Here is an 18,937-nt window from a genome sequence, read left to right as displayed (position 1 = left end):
AGGTCCCTGTTCTACTTCCATCACACTGTACTCCAGTACTTTAATTTGTGGCAATGATTCAGAGAGGCCAGAGAATATAAAGCTCGTTATACAGTTAGTTAAGCTGTTAGGCCCTCTTTCTGTCTTAAGCATCTTTCTTCTTGCAGACAGTCTCAAAGATTTTTCCTTTTTCCAGTAATCACCCATTTATTTCCAAGGAATGTTTCATCCATGCCCTGCTTTAGGAAACATGTTATTTCTTGGATTTCTATTAGAAATATCTGTGGCAATTTGGACACCATTTTTTTCCTGACTTTATTATTCTTTCATGTTTTAGCCTGTCAATGCAAAAACTCTTTTATCCAGAGATGCATTATAGAACAGGAGTTTAAGGGAGAAGGAAATTAATACTGGCCATGGTCATGTTCGTATTCTTTCTCCTTGTAGAAGACAATGGATTTAGCTAGAGTGGATTAGCTAACTGCAAAAAGGATTTGTAGGTCTAGGGATGAATGTAAATGTAAACAACTTAAATGTGGATTCTATTATAGCTTCATATAAAGTATCTGTGACCACAAAACATATTCTTCTCAGTAGCTGTTTCCCATACCAGTTCAAAGAGCTACGGAAGAAATCCTGTCATCAGGACACTACTGAATAATTTACTTGGATATATGCAGTAAAAGGATGCAAGTATATTTTCTTACATTTTCTCCCTAAAGAGTTGCAAACAGGGCTGGATCTAGAAAATACTTACTGTTTCATTTTGTTGGGGGTAATGCTCCCTACCATTTTAATGATTTACATAGGCATTCCAATCCAACAATAGATTTGTTTTACAGCTTTCAAATTATTAATGACAAATTCAAGAAACAATTCTGTAGTCAATGCCTATGGTCTAATTTTTTGTAGTTTTCCTTTAACTTAAAAAACATAGAAAGTAGTACCATCTTTGATACTACTGATGGGCCCAAACTTAAAGATTTATGATGCAAAATAGTTTTAGCTATCATTTTTGATTACTAAAAACAAGCATTGACAGTAAATATTTTATACTATCACAAAAAGCAGACTAGCTTTCTCATAACTTAGCAAAGGTGTTATGGTTTAAAGTAAAATTCAAAATAAATTGAACTGCTTAACTTATATTTACTAAAAGTTCATACTCAATAGTGCCATATGTAACAAGATTCTCATAAAAAAAATAGATGCATACTAATTTAAAAACTACTGAGATGGTTATTTTCTTTTGAGACCGAGCCTCACTGTCACCCAGGCTGGAGTGCAGTGGCGTGATCTCAGCTCACTGCAACCTCCACCTTCCAGGTTTAAGTGATTCTTGTGCCTCAGCCTCCTGAGTAGCTGGGATTACAGTCACGCCATGCCTGGCTAAGTTTTATATTTTTAGTAGACATGGAGTTTCATCATGTTAGCTAGGCTGGTCTTGAACTCTTGACCTCAAGCAATCCACCCACCTCGGCCTCCCAAACTGCTGGGATTACAGGTGTGAGCCACTGCACCTGGCCAGAAAACTACTGAGATTCTGAAACAAATTTAGAAAAAAGCATACAAACCAAAGTTTAAGGTAAATTTAAAAGGTTTTCCAATTGTTGAGATTTGCATTTCTCTCATCAGAGAAAAACGTTTAGAAAAACCAGCATATCTCTCCTTTTATGCACTTAGAGATCTTTAAAATTGTTAGCTATTGTAGCCTTGCTTGTTTGTTGGGTTTTGTAGAGTGTGTGTGTGTGTGTGTGTGTGTGTGTGTATATATATATATATGCCACCACTAATATACTTGGGGAGCTTTGCATTCACAGTAGCTCATGGATATGACTTTAACATGAACTATCATACTATCATGGTTATTGCAATTCAGTTTTTTTTTTTGAAGAATAGTTATTATAATACAGACATTCCTTGTAGTAAATGTTTGTATTATGGGTTTTTTTTTTTTTTTTTGTAACACAGAATGTTCTCTACCTTTGTTACCATCTAACAAGCAATTCACAAAACCAAGAAGGAACCAAATCTTTGATTTACATTTCTGCTGACCTAGTGTGTGGACTCTTGCAGAGGAATAGCATTGCTGCATGGTGCTCAGAAAGTGTGGGAAAATGGAACAAAAAGCTTGAATCCATTTTTTTTTTCTGCTTTTACATCAGAATTTATATTTAGATTATACTTTTCTAGAGGAATGAACAATACATCTCTTATCCACAATATGTAATTTGCTAGTTTTGTGTTTAAAGCTTTTCTTATTTCCTGTTCTACTTCTGTGAATTAAGGATTTTAAGCAGGGGCAAAACTATAGGATCAGCAGGTAATCATTCTTGGATACAGATATTAAGTACATGTAGCATGCTTGTCTTCACTCTTAGGTCATAAGCTCCATGAGGGCAGGGGACAATGATCACTCCAATCCTTGCTGCTTTTCCAGCATACAGCACATGGCAGAATTGAAACATGTGTTTAATAAACAACAACAACAAAAAAACTTTCATATTACGAGAAAGACATCTGCTGCCCTGAAATAACTGATAAATTATTATGTAGTTTACTTTCAAAAAAAGAATATGATATGGTTGACACATAATGAAGTAGAATTTATGCTGTTGCCCTGCTTCTGTCATAAACATGACAAAACATGACAATGGGAAGTCACTTGAGTTCTCTGGATCTCAGTAAATAAATTTATGACATTAAGGGATTTAACAAAAATGAAACCCAGTTGGAAAATTGTACAAGTCATTCAAGTTCTAAATTGCTTCCCAATGCCAAAATCACTTAGTGAGATACATCAAAGACCACAGAACTTTCGGTTTACAAGTAACAGACAAAGAATACTAGAAAATTTAAAATTTTTAATAAATGTGCTTTGTTCACAAAATGTGAAAAAATACAACAAACACACACGTACATTTTCAGGTATGCTACCTCCCACCACTTGGCAACTATGGTAAAACCACATGATCTAGTCATGATCCTGAAGAATCCAACCAAATGATTACCATTTGTTTTTGAAACAACCAAATTATTTTGAAGAACCTGCTGCGAATGTGATAGGAGGCCTTATAACTTCTTTATATCCAAAATGAAATAATTCTTAGGAGTACCCATACAGTATTAGAAGGCCCTATTAACTTCCACTTGTTATTACATACATGATCTGGCATCAAGCTGCAATGACTGCTTATACTTCAATACTTATACACTGAATTGGCTTTGGTGGAATGTGTATCAGTTTAAATCTGTGCCAACCTAATTTGAATAAGCTGAATTTACAGTAACAAATGATATAAATTCAAACAAATTTATACTAAGTGGTAGTAGGTTTTATAAAGAGACTTCCTCAGAGTACTACATAAAATACATCATGCACACTTTGGAGCATAAGCAGAATCAACATCTGTAAACAATCAGAATTTATAGCACCAACATTTTAGCTATAACACAAAGGCTGACTCCGGGGTCATACTACACCAGCCTTTCAAAAGTGCTGTTTTCATTTACTTTCAAAGCATTTTCATTTGGTGTATTGTTTTCTTTTCTCTTAAGATATTTACCCAAGTCAAAAAGCAAACAGTATGGTAAAAGGTACTACCAAAATTGTTCAAAATAGTTCTGTATTATCAATACAGTGCTTTTTCTTCCCCCTTCTCTTGGGGAAGCTACAAGGCATAATCCTGTAGTGCTTAACTGGAAACAACAGTCAATCCTAAATATTAAGCAATCTTATGCTATTGAAAGTAAATGAAAAATGTTGAGTTACTTGTGGCATATCTGAGCAATCAATATTTATTGCATTTAATCAACTGACTTTAAAAAATCACAATCTTGTTACTTTCATTAATTTAGCATGTGAAATTTAATTTGAAATACTGGGTACATACACTCAACCATTTATATCATAAAGGATAAGTTTTATATTTCTAAATAAAGTTTGACATTCAAAGGTACTACGGCAATTCACAATAAGCACAAAAACATCAGCTTTACCAGAGTAAAGAAGTGCAGTTTATGAAATTTAGGATCAACTATTGAAAATGCAAGTTTCCTTTAAAAACATACAAACATACGCACAACATTAACCATGAAATCTGAAACTGTGATATTTCAGTGCAAAAACCTCAGTATGAGGTAATTTCAATGTAATAACCACTTGAAAAAAAAAATCCACACAGTGGCACTCTTAAAAATGATAGTTTCCGTGACAATTGCTGGCTGACAAGACAATGTGGACTAAATGTTCTTAACTGTTTAAACTAATCTTGTCTTGTTTGGACATATATTTTCCCCTAATCATTTGCTTCTGATTCAGAAACACAGAAAGGCATTTATTAATGTGGAAAGGGAAAATTCCCACAGCCAACTAATTGATATATTCAAAGAAAATTTTCTGATAGAGTTTAGATAGAAATTAAGATACCAAAAAGGTCAAAACCATTTTATGAGATCATCAACAGAGGGTTAATTTTAAGTTTTTCCATATAATTTGAAACTTGTAGTGCGGCACCTCCTTCACAGAAAGGTGAGGACCCTATCAAAGTTGGTTTCAACAGAACATAAACTCTTCCAAGTGCAAACCCTTTCAAAAAGGTGTTTTAGGTCATTATTGAGTATTACATTGTTCTTTGCTTAAGTAAAACATTTTGTAAATGAAACCTAAGTTTAAGAAAAGTAAAAGTGAACTCTCAGGTAAATATACTTCACACCAAGGCCCAAATCAACAAGAAAGTTATGAAAATACTACTTTGGCAATGGTGTTTAATGGATAGGGCTAATGAAATTAGAATACATACTTTGGGGGAAATCTCTCCCCCAATGTCTGATGCTGTCAAATGAGCTTTTAATAGAAGGAAGAAAGAAAAAGAATTATCACCAATTACAAAAAGTTCAGGAAATATAAAGGAACATAAAATGACTTTCTGTAACATCACAATTTTAGTTAGAAAAAAGAAAAAGATAAGTGCATCACAAAACAACTAACCGATCTATTTTTCTGTATCACATTTAACTTGTGAGTCATCAAAGTGCAATCTACAGCTTTCTACATCTTAAAGTTTCCCATTCAATGGTTTATAGTCAACACTGAAAAGTTGAAAAGGAAAACATAGAGCAAATTATGCTTGTTTCCACAATAGCACTAAAGTGAAAAAGGTACCTTTCTATGATAGTGCTAAATGCTAAAGTAACAGAAGTTTCTGCTATGACATGAGTCACTCTGCATGAAACTTTAAGCTTTCTATATAAGAATAAATTTTAAAATTGAGAAGTAGAAAAAAATAGCAAACTCTGTAAACCTCTGCATTTCTTTTATGCAAACCAGGTTTTCAGTACTGAGTTCATGTTAGTATTTCCAATTGGTGTAAGCAATTAGTTTAGGAGCCTGGACTGAAAGGGCCTTTTGCTTCTATATTAACTTAAAAGTAATATGGGATCCTCTAGCTCATAGAAAGGAATAGAGCTGGCTTGACTTTCTCCAGAATCTGAGTCATATGGAGCATCAGGGAGTTCTGTGAAACCATATGCTAGTTGTTCATCTTCTATATCTGATCGAACATAGCAGGAAGGATTAGAATATTCCTCATCTTCTATACTGTTGAAATCTTGAGGAATATATAACATTCCTGGGTAGTTCCTACTAACCAAGTCACTTGTGGTTTTTAGAGAGATTTTCCTAAATGCCATCAGATGCATATGTGAAAATTTTGAGTACTTGAAGCGTTTAAAGCCCAGAGACTCTATAGCAATCTTCCAGCTTTTCATCATCATAGCATGACGGTTCTGATGGGAGGAATCAGGTGTGATGATAAGTAATAAACCATTTAACACTAACAGTTCATGGGCTTTCTTGCAGCAAATCCATCGCTGGTAAGGAGATGGAAAATAAGAAAGGAGGAGAGAGAAAACAACCACATGGAAAAGTTCTCCAGGAAGAGAATCAATAGGGTTTTTCAGCTGCTTCAAAAAAGCATCTATAGCATCCTGTGCAAGCTGGAGCGGTTGCTGAAGCTGTAAGTTCAGGAAATCACATTTATAGACACTCTGCAGAAACAGAAAACAAGGCATATTAAGAACTTCAAGATTATTTCCACTTTAATACACAGACTTTTCAGCAAACCATTTCACATATCATAGTAATAATTCCAGCATTGATTATACATTTTTCCTTTTAAATTTTAAACTTGAACAGATTTATTCAACCACAACTTTTACAAAAATCTCAAAGTAGTTAAGTCCAAAGACTTGCTAATCATCATTTAAATATATATTTTTGCCTAACAATTTAAAATGGGAAATAATTTAAGTGTGTATTTTGGGTTAGGACTTACATGAATTTTAATTTGGGTAGAAGTTTACAGGAAGGACACTTCTATTTACATTCAGTTTAACATTTACAGTTACCAAAAACAAGCTAATATAAAAACTCTAAACAAGAAATACCATGAAATAAAGATGAATCAAATAAACTAGAGGATAATGAAAGAGGCATTATAAAATTTGTACAAGCAGACTGATTCCAAAACTTAAGTTATTTGAAACCATTAACTTTAACCATTTAAAAAGTAACCTTCAGCATTACTTTTATTTTGTTAAAAAGTTAATCCCTGGTTTGGAACAAACTAAATGTAGTTAGACAAATGGCCATGGGAAACAATACAACTAAAGGAATAAACAACATTATATAATATGCTAAATCTTAGAACTATGGAAATGGACCAGAAGAAAGCAATTTTAAAATTAGACAAAAATTACTCTATCATATACCCATAGTTATTAACAAAGATATGACCTAATACCTTAATCCTTCACTCATGTTAGTGTATATACAAGCTGGCCACATAGTCATCTGGACTGTTTATTAGGAAAAGTGATATGTAACATTCTAGTACCAGAAAAAAAGATGCTTTCCTTCTTCCCTTTTTCTTAAAGGCAGCTTTACTCATGTATAAGTGACACAAAAGCGTAAGTCTGGTAAGTTGTGATGTATTTTTACACTCATGAAACCATGGGCATGGTCGAGTTAATGAACAGATCCAACACCCCATAATTTTCCTTATGCCCCTTTATAGTCCCTTCCTTCTCTTCCCCTGCCAGCAGGCAATCATTGATGTGATTTCTATCACTACAGTCAAGTTTGTATTTCCTAGAATTTCATATAAATAATCATTTTGAGATTTTTCTTGCAGGTATTAATAGTTTATTCCTTTTTAAATTGCAGAATGGTATCCCATTGTATCAAGGATGTACTACAGTTGGCTTATCCATATACATCTGTTTATGGATATCTGGGTTGTTTCTAGTTTTTGGTTATTACAATTCAAGCTGCTGTGAGTATTCCCATTCATTGTTTGAATCAATATTCTTTAATTTGTCTTGGGGAAATATCTTGGGTGGCTAGATCATACAGAAGGTGATGTAGTAAGTTTAATTTTTAAATAACTCCCAACTGATTTCAAAAGTGGTTATGTAGTTTCACGTTCCCACCAGGAGTATGTGAGTTCCAGTTCCTCCAAATCCTTATCAACTCTTGGTATAGCTAGTCTATTTCATTTTAGTAATTGTAATAGGTGTGTAGTGGTATTGCAGTTTTAATCTGCATTTTCCTAATGAGTTAGTGATGTTTATCATCTTTTCCCGGATTTATCTGCCATCCAGATATCTTCTGTGTTAAAGTGTTCAAATATTTTGCCCATTTAAAAATAATTGGGTTGCTTTAAATTTTAAATATTTTCTTACTGGGTTTTGAGAGTTCTTTATATATTCTTGATGCAAGTCCTTTATGATATATGACTTGAAAATATTTTCTTAGTCTCATGTGGCTTATCTTTTCATTCTTTTAACAGTGTCCTTTGAAGAGCTGAAGTTTTAAATTTTGATGAAGACTAATTTATCAATTTGTTCTTTCTTAGATGTTGCTTTCAAAGTCAGGTCTAAGAAGTCTTGTCCTATCCCAAGGTCATAAAGACTTTTTTTCAAAATGTTTTCCTTTAGTAGTTTTGTAGTTTGTTTTTTTCATTTAGGTCTATAATACATTTTGAGTTTTTTTTTTTTTTTTTTTTTTCAGATGGAGTCTCACTCTGTTGCCCAGGATGGAGTGCAGCAGTGTGATCTTGGCTCACTGCGACCTCCGCCTCCTGGGTTCAAGTGATTCTCCCGCCTCAGACTCCTGAGTAGCTGGGACTACAGGCGCACACCACCACGCCTGGCTAATTTTTGTATTTTTAGTGGAGATGGGGTTTCACCATATTGGCCAGGCTGGTCTCGAACTCCTGACCTTGTGATCCGCCCGCCTTGGCCTCCCAAAGTGCTGGGATTACAGGCATGATCCACCGTGCCTGGCCAAGTTCATTTTTTTTTTGTATGGAGTGAGGTATAGTCTGAAGTTTCTTCTTTTGTATATGGATACCCCTTTGTTTCAACACCATTGTGGAAAAGACTATGCTCTCCATCTTGGGCAAAAATCAGGTATCTAAGTTTGGGCCTATTTGTGAACCATCTATTATATTTCACTGATATTCTTGAACATCAATACCACAGTGTCTTGAATACTGTAGCTTTATAATTTTGAAATCAGGTAGTGTTACTCTCCAACACTGTCCTTTTTAAAAGTTGTTTGGAGGTATTAATTCTAGGTCCTTTCAATTTCCACACAAATTTTAGAATAAGTTTTTTAATTTCTACAAAAAAGCCCACAAGAGTTTGGTGAGGACTGCACTGATTCTATACAGATAGGGTCTCACTGTGTCACCCAGGCTGGAGTGCAGTGGTGTGATCTTAGCTCACTGCAACCTCCACCCTCTGGGCTCAAGCAATCTTCCTACCTCAGGCTCCTGAGTAGCTGAGACTACAGGCCAGTGCCACCACATCTGGCTAATTTTTTTTTTTTTTTGTAGAGACAGGTTTTTGCCACATTGCCCAGGATGGTCTCGACCTTTTGGACACCAGCAATCCACTTACCTAGGCCTCCCAAAATGCTGGGGTTACAGGTGTGAGCCACTGCACCCAGCCTAGGTCATCTTTACTTTCTCCTAATTTGTGGTTTGCAGCATTTGGATTTTTCTACTTTTGTCAGATTTATGAGCTACATATTTTATATATATTCACATATAAAGTAAATATTTCATATTTTTGATGCTAGAGTAAATGGTACTGTTTTTAATTTAAATTTCTGATTGGTTGCTGCTAGTATATACACACAAATATCTATTTTTATTTATCTTTAAAGAGTTTAAACAAGAAGAGAAAATCTTTTTAGCTGTATAGTTACCTCTTCATACCTTTGTGTAGAGCCATATTTCTACCTGGCTAAAGTACTTCCAACTTAACATTTCTTATAATACAAGCTTGCTAATATTGAATTATTTCAGCTTTTAGATATCTGAAGAAAATCGATTTCATCATTTTTGAAAGATATTTTGGCTGGGTATAAAATTCTAGGTGACTTTTTATTTCAGTACTTTAAGGTGTCTTTACAATTTCTGGGAGCTTTTAAGACTTTATCACTAGTTTTAGAAGTTTGATTTGATGTTCCTTGGTGTAATTTTTCTTCATGTTTCTTTTGTTTGGAGTTTGTTGGGCTTCTCTGAATTTGTGAGTTTAAAGCTTTCATCAAATTGGAAAGTTTTTGGCCATTATTTTTTTAACCCCACCTTTTGGGGGATTCCAATTATGTTTATATTTAGCCACTTAGATTTGTATCACTGATGCTCTTCTATTTTAAAAATTTTGTTTCATTTTGGATAGGTGCTATTGTTATATCTTCAATTTACCTTTCCTTCTGCAACATCTAATATGCATTAATCCTATCCGGTATGCATTTTCACATCACACATTGTAGTACTGTCTCTTCTAGAGTGTTTCTTCTTAGCTTTTTATACAGTTTTGATATTTTTAAAATAATAACACTGTATTGAAGCATAACATGTATAATGGAAGAATATAAACTGTGTAAAATGTTTAGCTTAAGGAATTTTCCCAAACGGGTATTATCTCTATTTTAATGTTCTTGTTTCTGTGTCAGTTTAGGGTTGGTCGTTGTTGGCTGATTTATCTCCTCACTGTGGGTCCTATTTTCTTGCTGCTCTGCATGGCTACAATTGTTTTTGGATGCTAGACGTGGTGAATTTTACCTTGGTGGGTTCTACATAACTATGGATTGCTATAAATATTTCTGAACTGTGTTCTGGGATGTAGTTAAGATACCTGGAGACAATCTGAACTTTCTGGGTCTTGCTTTTAAGATTTGTTACATGGGACTAGAGCACTAGTGTTTAGTCTAAGGCAAATTATTCTCCATTACTGAGGTAAGACCCTTCTCTGTGTACTCTATTAAATGTCTGTGAATCTTGAATGTTCCAGTATGGCTGATGGGAACAGGTACCATATTAATACTTCCCTGTGTGAGTGCTGGCCACTGTAACCTCTAATCCTTTCGGACAGTACAGTCTCATGTAGTTTTCTCATATACATGTGTGCTGATCTGTACTCAGCTGAGTATTCAAAGGGGACCTTTTGCAGGCCTCTGGAGTTTTCCTTCTATGGATTTCTTATTTTCAGTAGACCATTCTAGAAACACGAGCTGCCTCGGTCTCCGAGGACTCACAACTCCATCTTCACAAGTCACGGAATCACCTGAACTCTGCTAGGGTTTCTCGCTGTGCTACATCCTGGAAACTCTCTCAAGGCAATATCCTAGAGTAACTGTAGCGCTTGTCTCATTTGTTTTCCATCTCTCAGAGATCACTGTCCTTCATTACCTGATGTGCAGTGTCAAATTATTTCAAATATTTTGTCCACATTTTTGTTGCTTCAAGTGGAAGAGGATAAAGCTGGTCTATGTTATCCCATCTTGGCTGGAAGAGTAAGTCCCTTTACTCTGTTTTAAAATTATAGGATTCTGAACTGTGAAACTCTGATTCTATACTTAAGTTATTTACAGTAGTTCTTTTGTCTTCTCTGGTGACTATACAATTCAGTGTTTATAACCCTATCCATAGATAGATTTATTTTTTTTTTATTTTTTTTTTTTTTGAGACGGAGTCTCGCTCTGTCACCCAGGCTGGAGTGCAGTGGCCAGATCTCAGCTCACTGTAAGCTCCGCCTCCCGGGTTTACGCCATTCTCCTGCCTCAGCCTCCCGAGTAGCTGGGATTACAGGCGCCGCCACCTCGCCCGGCTAGTTTTTTTTTTTTTTGTATTTTTAGTAGAGACGGGGTTTCACAGTGTTAGCCAGGATGGTCTCGATCTCCTGACCTCGTGATCCGCCCGTCTCGGCCTCCCAAAGTGCTGGGATTACAGGCTTGAGCCACCGCGCCCGGCCCATAGATAGATTTAATATTAAGCTTAAGGATCAGATCAAATGGTCATGATGTCTCAGCAGTCCCTGAAGAACATCTCTCATGTATGTCTTGAGGAAGGAAGGGAAGAGAATCTATGCATGAAGCCACTTGGGCTTTAAAACTAGTTCCTGATGGCACAGAAATTCTCTGCAGTGGTAAGCTAAGAACAGTGATTTTAGCATAGAGAAAACGAAAGTAGAAATAACAGGAATGGTTTTAGGACTTGCTTGTTCCTCAGTGTTATACCAATTTAATCATGCTCATCAAAATGATACATAATTAAAGAAAGTTAAATCTTCATGCAGGAACTTACCAGTACTAACAACATACATTTATTTAGCAGGCACTACATAAGAGGTACTATGCTTGGTGCTTTAAATACTTTTTTTTTCCCCAAGAAAACATTACAACATCCTATGAAATGTGGTCCACTACTAACCCCATTATACAGATGAGAAAACTGAGGATCAGAGACTAGAAAAAGGTGATGGAGAGGTTCAAACCTAGGTTGGAAATATTCTATTCTTTTATATAAAAAAGTATTAAATATACTAGGCACTCTTCTAGGTACTGGGAATACAGCAGTAGAGGGGAAAATAATCCCTAATAACTGATATATTAATACTCTAATCCATACTTTAAAAATAACATTAAAATGCATTTTATAAATACTTAATATTTAAATGCATTTTAAAAAAAATTTTGTGTCTGCAGTTCTATCAAGAGTAAAATGGTAAACATAACGAATTAATGTTATTCTGGAAAAAGTCTTTTTCTGATATAATGTGCCTACTTTAGAGTCATCTATCTTTAAAAAATGCCTTTAACACAAACTCTTGGCATCACATGATTAAGGTATAAGAATGTTCAAGCTGGCTGGGTGCAGTAGTTCATGCCTGCAATCCCAGCACTTTGGGAGGCTGAGGCAGGTGGATCACCTGAGCTCAGGAGTTCGAGACCAGCCTGACCAACATGGTGAAACCCTGTCTCTACTAAAAATACAAAGTTAGCTGGGCATGGTGGTGCATACCTGTAATCCAGCTATTTGGGAGGCTGAGGCAGGAGAATTTCTGGAACCCGGGAGGCATAGGTTGCAGTGAGTGATCACACCACTACACTCAAGCCTGGGCAACAAGATTGAAACTCCATCTTAAAAAACAGTTCAAGCTGATAAGGAGGTGATCCTGCTTCACTGAATTGAAATGATAGTGTCATAATAACTGACCCATAGGAAATGTTCTCAAAAGAAAGGATAGAATCTATCATTTACTGAGTTCCTACAATGTATCAGGCCAAGTGTTAAGTAGTTTCATTGACTCAAGTACAAACAAGCTGGATTTAATAAAGTTCTGGCTGATGCAAAAGCCCTTGCCTCTTTCTACCATTCCATAATGGCTCTACAACACTATATATTTCAGAAAGAGATGCATTAAAAGAAAATAATAAACCAAATACAACAAAATGCAAAACCCAAACACTACAGCTATGTGGAATTCTGTAATCTACTGAAGTTTCTTTTTATTGTTAGATGGAGTCTCACTGTGTCACCCAGGCTGGAGGGCAGTGACGTGATCTAGGCTCACTGCCACCTCTGCCTCCCAGGTTCAAGCGATTCGCCTGCCTCCGCCTCCTGAGTAGCTGTGATTACAGGTGCCCGCCACCATGCCCAGTTAATTTTTTTATTTTTTAGGTTTCGCCACGTTGGCCAGGCTGGTCTCAAACTCCTGACCTCAGGTAATCCGCCCATCTTGACCTCCTAAAGTGCTGGGATTACAGGCGTGATCCACCATGCCCAGGTGAAGTTTCTTAATTGCTAAGATTTTACTCTAACATGGTTGTAGATTATGGCTATTTAGATGATAAAGAAAATAAAGACAAAATTTGGTTAAATGCTCAATTTTTCACAAAATATATTTAGTTTAGAATAGAAATCTCTTCTTAATGGGTACACAGGAAATATATTTGCTATTTTAGGGATGCAAAGACAGTGCTTTTCTTTTGTAAATATACACGTAAAATATTGAACTCTGAAACAAAACTATGCATACCTCTACAGCAGGTACAATGTCTATGCCAACAGTTAGAAATTCTTCAAACTTCAGAAATGGGTTAAAGCAGCTGCCAACATCAAGTAATCTGATTTTTCCTGAGGCTTGTAGCAACCTAAAAACACATATTTTATAAGAACAAAATCAAACATGAGAATTTAATAAATCACATAGATTATCAGTTTTTTAACTTGTTAGTCTCAGGACCCTTTTACACATTTAAAAATTACTGAGGCCCCCAGTGAACTTTCATTTCTGTGAGTTTTTTTTTTTTTTTTTTTTTTTTGAGGCGGAGTCTCGCTCTGTCGCCCAGGCTGGAGTGCAGTGGCCGGATCTCAGCTCACTGCAAGCTCCGCCTCCCGGGTTCACGCCATTCTCCTGCCTCAGCCTCCCGAGTAGCTGGGACTACAGGCGCCCGCCATCTCGCCCGGCTAGTTTTTGTATTTTTTAGTAGAGACGGGGTTTCACCGTGTTAGCCAGGATGGTCTCGATCTCCTGACCTCGTGATCCGCCCGTCTCGGCCTCCCAAAGTGCTGGGATTACAGGCTTGAGCCACCGCGCCCGGCCTCATTTCTGTGAGTTTTATCTATTAATAATGATCATATTTGAAGTTAAGATGAACAAGTCTTAAAATATATTCATTTATTAGACTTAAAAAGGACAGTAAAAAAGTACAGCCTTGTTTTATATATATTTACTTGTTTAATTTTTTAAAAATTGAGACAAGGTCTTGCTATGCTGCCCAGGCTGGTCTTGAACTCCTGAGCTCAAGTGATCCTCCAGCCTCAGCTTCCCAAAGTACTGGGATTAGAGGCATGGGCCAGGCTCCCACCACCCACCCCCATTTTAAAAAAAAATATTTTTTCAAGTCTCTAATGTCTGGCTTAATTGAAAGTGAATGAATTCTAATATCTGCTTTTGCATTCAGGCTGTTGCAATATCACATGCTATGTAGTCTCTTGGAAAACTCTACTCTACCCTCATGATAGTGAGAGTAAAAACCAAATGAGAATCTGTAACAATATGTAATACTATACACACTACTAGACAGTCATTCTAATCCTTACTGGGCTATGGTTAAGGAGTTCTCGAATCAGAAAGGCTAACATCATAACCTGACTTTGACCCTTAACATGTAATACGGGGATAATAGTGGTACTCACCCTTAGACTTTTTTCCAGAATTAATAAGATAACACATTTCATACTTGACCCTATGCCTACTACATGGTAAGTGCTTAAAAAGTGGTAGGTATCATTGCTCACTATTACTATGTTATATAAAAAATTTGTATTTCTTCCACTAATGGTTTTCCCAAGTATAGTAAAAGCAGAATTTGCTATATGCTAAATTCTGTAGTATAAATTCTAGTAAACTGAGTAGCAAAACATTTGAGAGTCTTAAAAAACATATACTTCTTATAAATTGAATTTTCTATCTCAATGAAGTAACCTAAACCATTCAAGTTACTTCAACATTATGGAACAATCACCAATAACTTAATCATATCATGGATGAGCTTAATAACTGATCAGTTCTCAGTAATATACTTAGTCAATTTCAAATTATTTGGCTTAGCTCCTTATTTTTTTATTTGCATAAAATATACACAGTTTAAAGAACAGTCACTCAGTGAGTGACCACATAATTACCACTCAGGTCAAGACATAATGCCTGCACCCTGGAAACATGATCCTCCCTGATGACATCCCCCACACCCTTCCAAAATGGTAGTCACTATCCTTATTTTAGGTAGTCACTATTCGTTATTTTAGTCACTTATCCTTATTTATTCCCTTGATTTCCTTTAAAGTCTTAAGTACCTATGACTGAGTACTAGAGACTTAAGTACCTATGGCTACAGTTTAGTTTTACACTACGTTTTGTGATTTGCTGCTTTCATTTGATGTTATGTTTTTGAGTTGTTTGTGCTTCTATAATTCACTTTTACTGCTGTATAGTATATACTTAAGACTTTTATTAGTATGGCATTAAGTCTAAAGATCACTTAAGGAGAATTAACATCTTTACAATATTCAATCTTCAAATCCATGAACATGAATAGTTATCCATTTACTTAAAAAAACTGTCAATAGTTTTGATCATTTTCTCTAAAAAGTTCCCTATCTTTTGTTGGAGTTATATTCCTTGGTATTTCCTAGTTTTTGATGCTTTTATTATCTTTTTTCCCATGGAACACTTCACTTTTTTTTTTTTTTAAATTTCATTTTTTATTGTTGGTTACACAGATGCAATTGACTTGGATACAACAGTCCCCCCTTATCTGCTGTTTCACCTTTTGTGGTTTCAGTTACCCGTAGTTAACCATGGTCTGAAAATATTCAACAGAAAATTCCAGAAATAAGCCAATTCATAAGATTTAAATTGCGTGACATTCTGAGTAGCATGGTAAAATCTCACACCGTCAGACCCAGGACATGAATCATATCCATTTGTCCAAAGTATCCACACTTTTTACATTAGCCATTAACAGGATATCTTATGATCCTGATATCTAACAATGGACATAGGCATGGCTTCATGATTTAGGATTACTGAAAGCAGATGATCCTCCTCCTCCTGATATATGGTCAGAAGGTCAACAGTAGCCTAATGCTATGTCACAATGCCTATGTCATTCACCTAACTTCATCTCATTGTATAGGCATTTTATCATCTCACATCATAAGGGTAAGTGAAGTACAGTAAGATACTTTGAGATAACATACTCACATAATTTTTACAGTATTTTGTTGTAATTGTTCTATTTTATTGTTATTCTTATTGTGCCTAACTTATAAATTAAACTTTATCATGGGTATGTATATATAAAAACATAGTGTGTATATAGGATTCAGTAATATCTGTGGTTTTAGGCCTCCATGGGGGGTGTTGGCATGTATTCTCTGTGAAGGAGCGGTGGCTACTATGCATATCTTTTTTAGATCCAGCAGCTTTACTAAATTTATCTCGATTGCTTATCTGTATATTATTTTGTGTACTCTAGGTACGTAAGTTCCTAAACTGTGAAAAATGACATTTGTGTTTCACCCACCTACCCATCCATTTTTTCCCCCCTTACCACTCTGCCCAAAACTTCCAATATGTTGGTAGATAGAAGTGGGCAAGTGGATGGATGCTATTAATCCTAGACCAGAAGGAATATTCCAATGTTTCACCATTAAATATAATAACTGGTATAGGTTTTATATACTACCCTTGATAAAGTTGAAGTTCCTTTTTTATAAACTTTTAGGTCCAGGGGTACATGTACAGGTTACATAGGTAAACTACGTGTCTCAGGAGTTTGGTGTACAGGGAGTTTGGTGTACTGATTATTTTGTTACCCAGGTAATAAAGGTAGTTCCCAATGGGTAGGTTTTTTATCCTCTTTCCTTCTCTGTCTCCACCCTTAAGTAATCCCCAGTGTATGTTGTTTCCCTCTTTGGGTCCACGTGTTCTCATCACTTAGCTCCCAATAATAAGTGAGAATGTGAGGTATGTGGTTTTCTGTTCCTGAATTAGTCTGCTTAGGATAATGACCTCCAGCTCCATCCATGTTGCTACAAAGGACATGATTCCATTCTTTTTTTATGGCTGCATGGTATTCTATGGTGTATATGTACCACGTTTTCTTTATCCAGTCTACTGTTGTGGGGCACTTAGGTTGATTCCATGTCTTTGCTATTGTGAACTGTGCTGTGATGAACATGTGTGTGCACGTGTCTTTACTGTAGAATGATTTATAGTCCCTTGGGTATATACCCAATAATGGGATTGTTGAGTCTAGTGGTAATTTTAAGTTCTTTGAGGAATTGCTACACTGCTTTCCACAATGGCTGAACTCATTTACATTCCCACCAGCAGTGTATTAGCATTCCCCTTTCTCAGCAACCTTGCCAGCAGCTGTTATTTTCTGACATTTTAATAATAGCCATTCTGATGCCTGTGAGATGGTGTCTCATTGTGGTTTTGATTTGCATTTCTCTAACGTTTAGTGATGTTGAGCATTTTTTCATATGCTTGTTGGACACGTTTGTCTTTTTATGAGAAGTGTCTGTTCATGTCCTTTGCCCACTTTTTAATGGGGTTGTTTTCTGCCTGTAAATTTGTTTAAGTTCTTTATAGATGCTAGATATTGGACCTTTGTCAGATGCATAGTTATGTTTTCTCCTGTTCTGTAGATTGTCTGTTTATTCTGTTTGATAGTTTCTGTTGCTGTGCAGAAGCTCTTTAGTTTAAGTAGGTCCCACTTGTCAATGTTTTTGTTGCAATTACTTTTGGCATCTTTGTCATAATCTTTCCCAGGTTTTATGTCCAGAATGGTATTTCCTAGGTTATCTTCCAAGGTTTTTCTAGTTGTATATTTAAGTATTCTTAACACATCTTGAGTTTATTTTTGTGTATGGTATAAGAAAGAGGTCCAGTTTCAATCTTCTGTATATGGTTAGTTATCCTAGCACCATTTATTGAATAGCGAGTCCTGTCCCCATTGCTTTTGTCAACTTTATCGAAGATCAGATGGTTGTAGGTTTTATTTCTGGGTTCTCTATTCTGTCCATTGGTCTGTGTGTCTGTTTTGGTACCAGTAGCATGCTGTTTTGCTTACTGTAGCCTTGTAGTATCATTTGAAGTTGGGTAACGTGATGCTTCCAGCTTTGTTATTTTTGCTTAGAATTGCCTTGGTGATGTGGGCTCTTTTCTGGTTCCACATGAATTTTAAAATAGTTTTTTTTAATTATGTGAAGAATGTTCATTGGTATTTTGATGAAAATAGCATTGGATCTGTAAATTGCTTTGACAGTATGGCCATTTCAACAATAATGATTCTTCCTATCCATGAGCATGAAATGTTTTCCATTTGTTTGTGTAATCTCTGATTTGAGTATTGTTTTGCAATTCTTGTTGCAGAGATTTTTCACCTCCCTGATTAGCTGTATTCCTAGGTATTTTATTCTTTTTGTGGCAATTGTGGATGGGATTGTGTTCTTGATTTGGCTCTCAACTTGAATGTTGCTGATGTATGTGAATGCTACTGATTTTTGTACATTTATTTTGTATCCTGAAACTTTGCTGAAGCTGATCATCAGATCTAGGAGCTTTTAGCAGAGACTAGGGGGTTTTCTAGATATGGAATCATGTCATCTGCAAACAGAGATAGTTGGACTTCCTCTGCTCGTATTTGTTCCTTTTATGTTTCTTGCCTGATTGCTCCGGCCAGGACTTCTTGAAATCATTTTTATGCTTAGCTAGGGTGGTTTTCCTTTTTTTGACACAAATCCATGTGGAATTTTATCAAATGCATTCTATATATTTGTGCAGCTATGACTATGTGGTAGAAAAAAATTCATTAATTGTACAGTGTCAAATCAATCTTGCATTCTTTGGAAGGCCTTAATTTGGTTTCTATATATAATTCTTTTCATAATCTGAAGGATTTGTTTTATATGTCTGTGTGTATATATAGTCAATTCTGACTACTTGTGATCATTTGGTTCTATAAAGTGACCATGAATGTTGAATTAGTGAATGCTGAACAATGGCTCTTACGGAAACTACAGGATTA

At 35.6% G+C, this 18,937-nt stretch overlaps 1 protein-coding gene across 1 annotated transcript in view; it reads right to left on the bottom strand.

Annotated features, from left to right (window-relative positions):
* Positions 1 to 2,823: 2,823 nt before the first annotated feature.
* BMT2 (base methyltransferase of 25S rRNA 2 homolog) overlaps positions 2,824 to 18,937 on the bottom strand; it is a 115,084-nt gene continuing 98,970 nt past the window's right edge. Inside the window, exons 4-5 of the mRNA XM_033192450.1 lie at positions 13,372 to 13,486; positions 2,824 to 6,027 (exon numbers count right to left, since the gene is read on the bottom strand). Of these exons, the coding sequence (XP_033048341.1) occupies positions 5,398 to 6,027; positions 13,372 to 13,486 (745 nt within the window). The 3' untranslated portion in view covers positions 2,824 to 5,397. The remainder of the gene's footprint in view (positions 6,028 to 13,371; positions 13,487 to 18,937) is intronic.

Source organism: Trachypithecus francoisi, unplaced genomic scaffold, assembly GCF_009764315.1.
Source record: "Trachypithecus francoisi isolate TF-2019V2 unplaced genomic scaffold, Tfra_2.0 Lachesis_group4, whole genome shotgun sequence".
NCBI classification, from domain to species: Eukaryota; Metazoa; Chordata; class Mammalia; order Primates; family Cercopithecidae; genus Trachypithecus; species Trachypithecus francoisi.
This window is presented reverse-complemented; position numbering and strand designations above follow the sequence as displayed.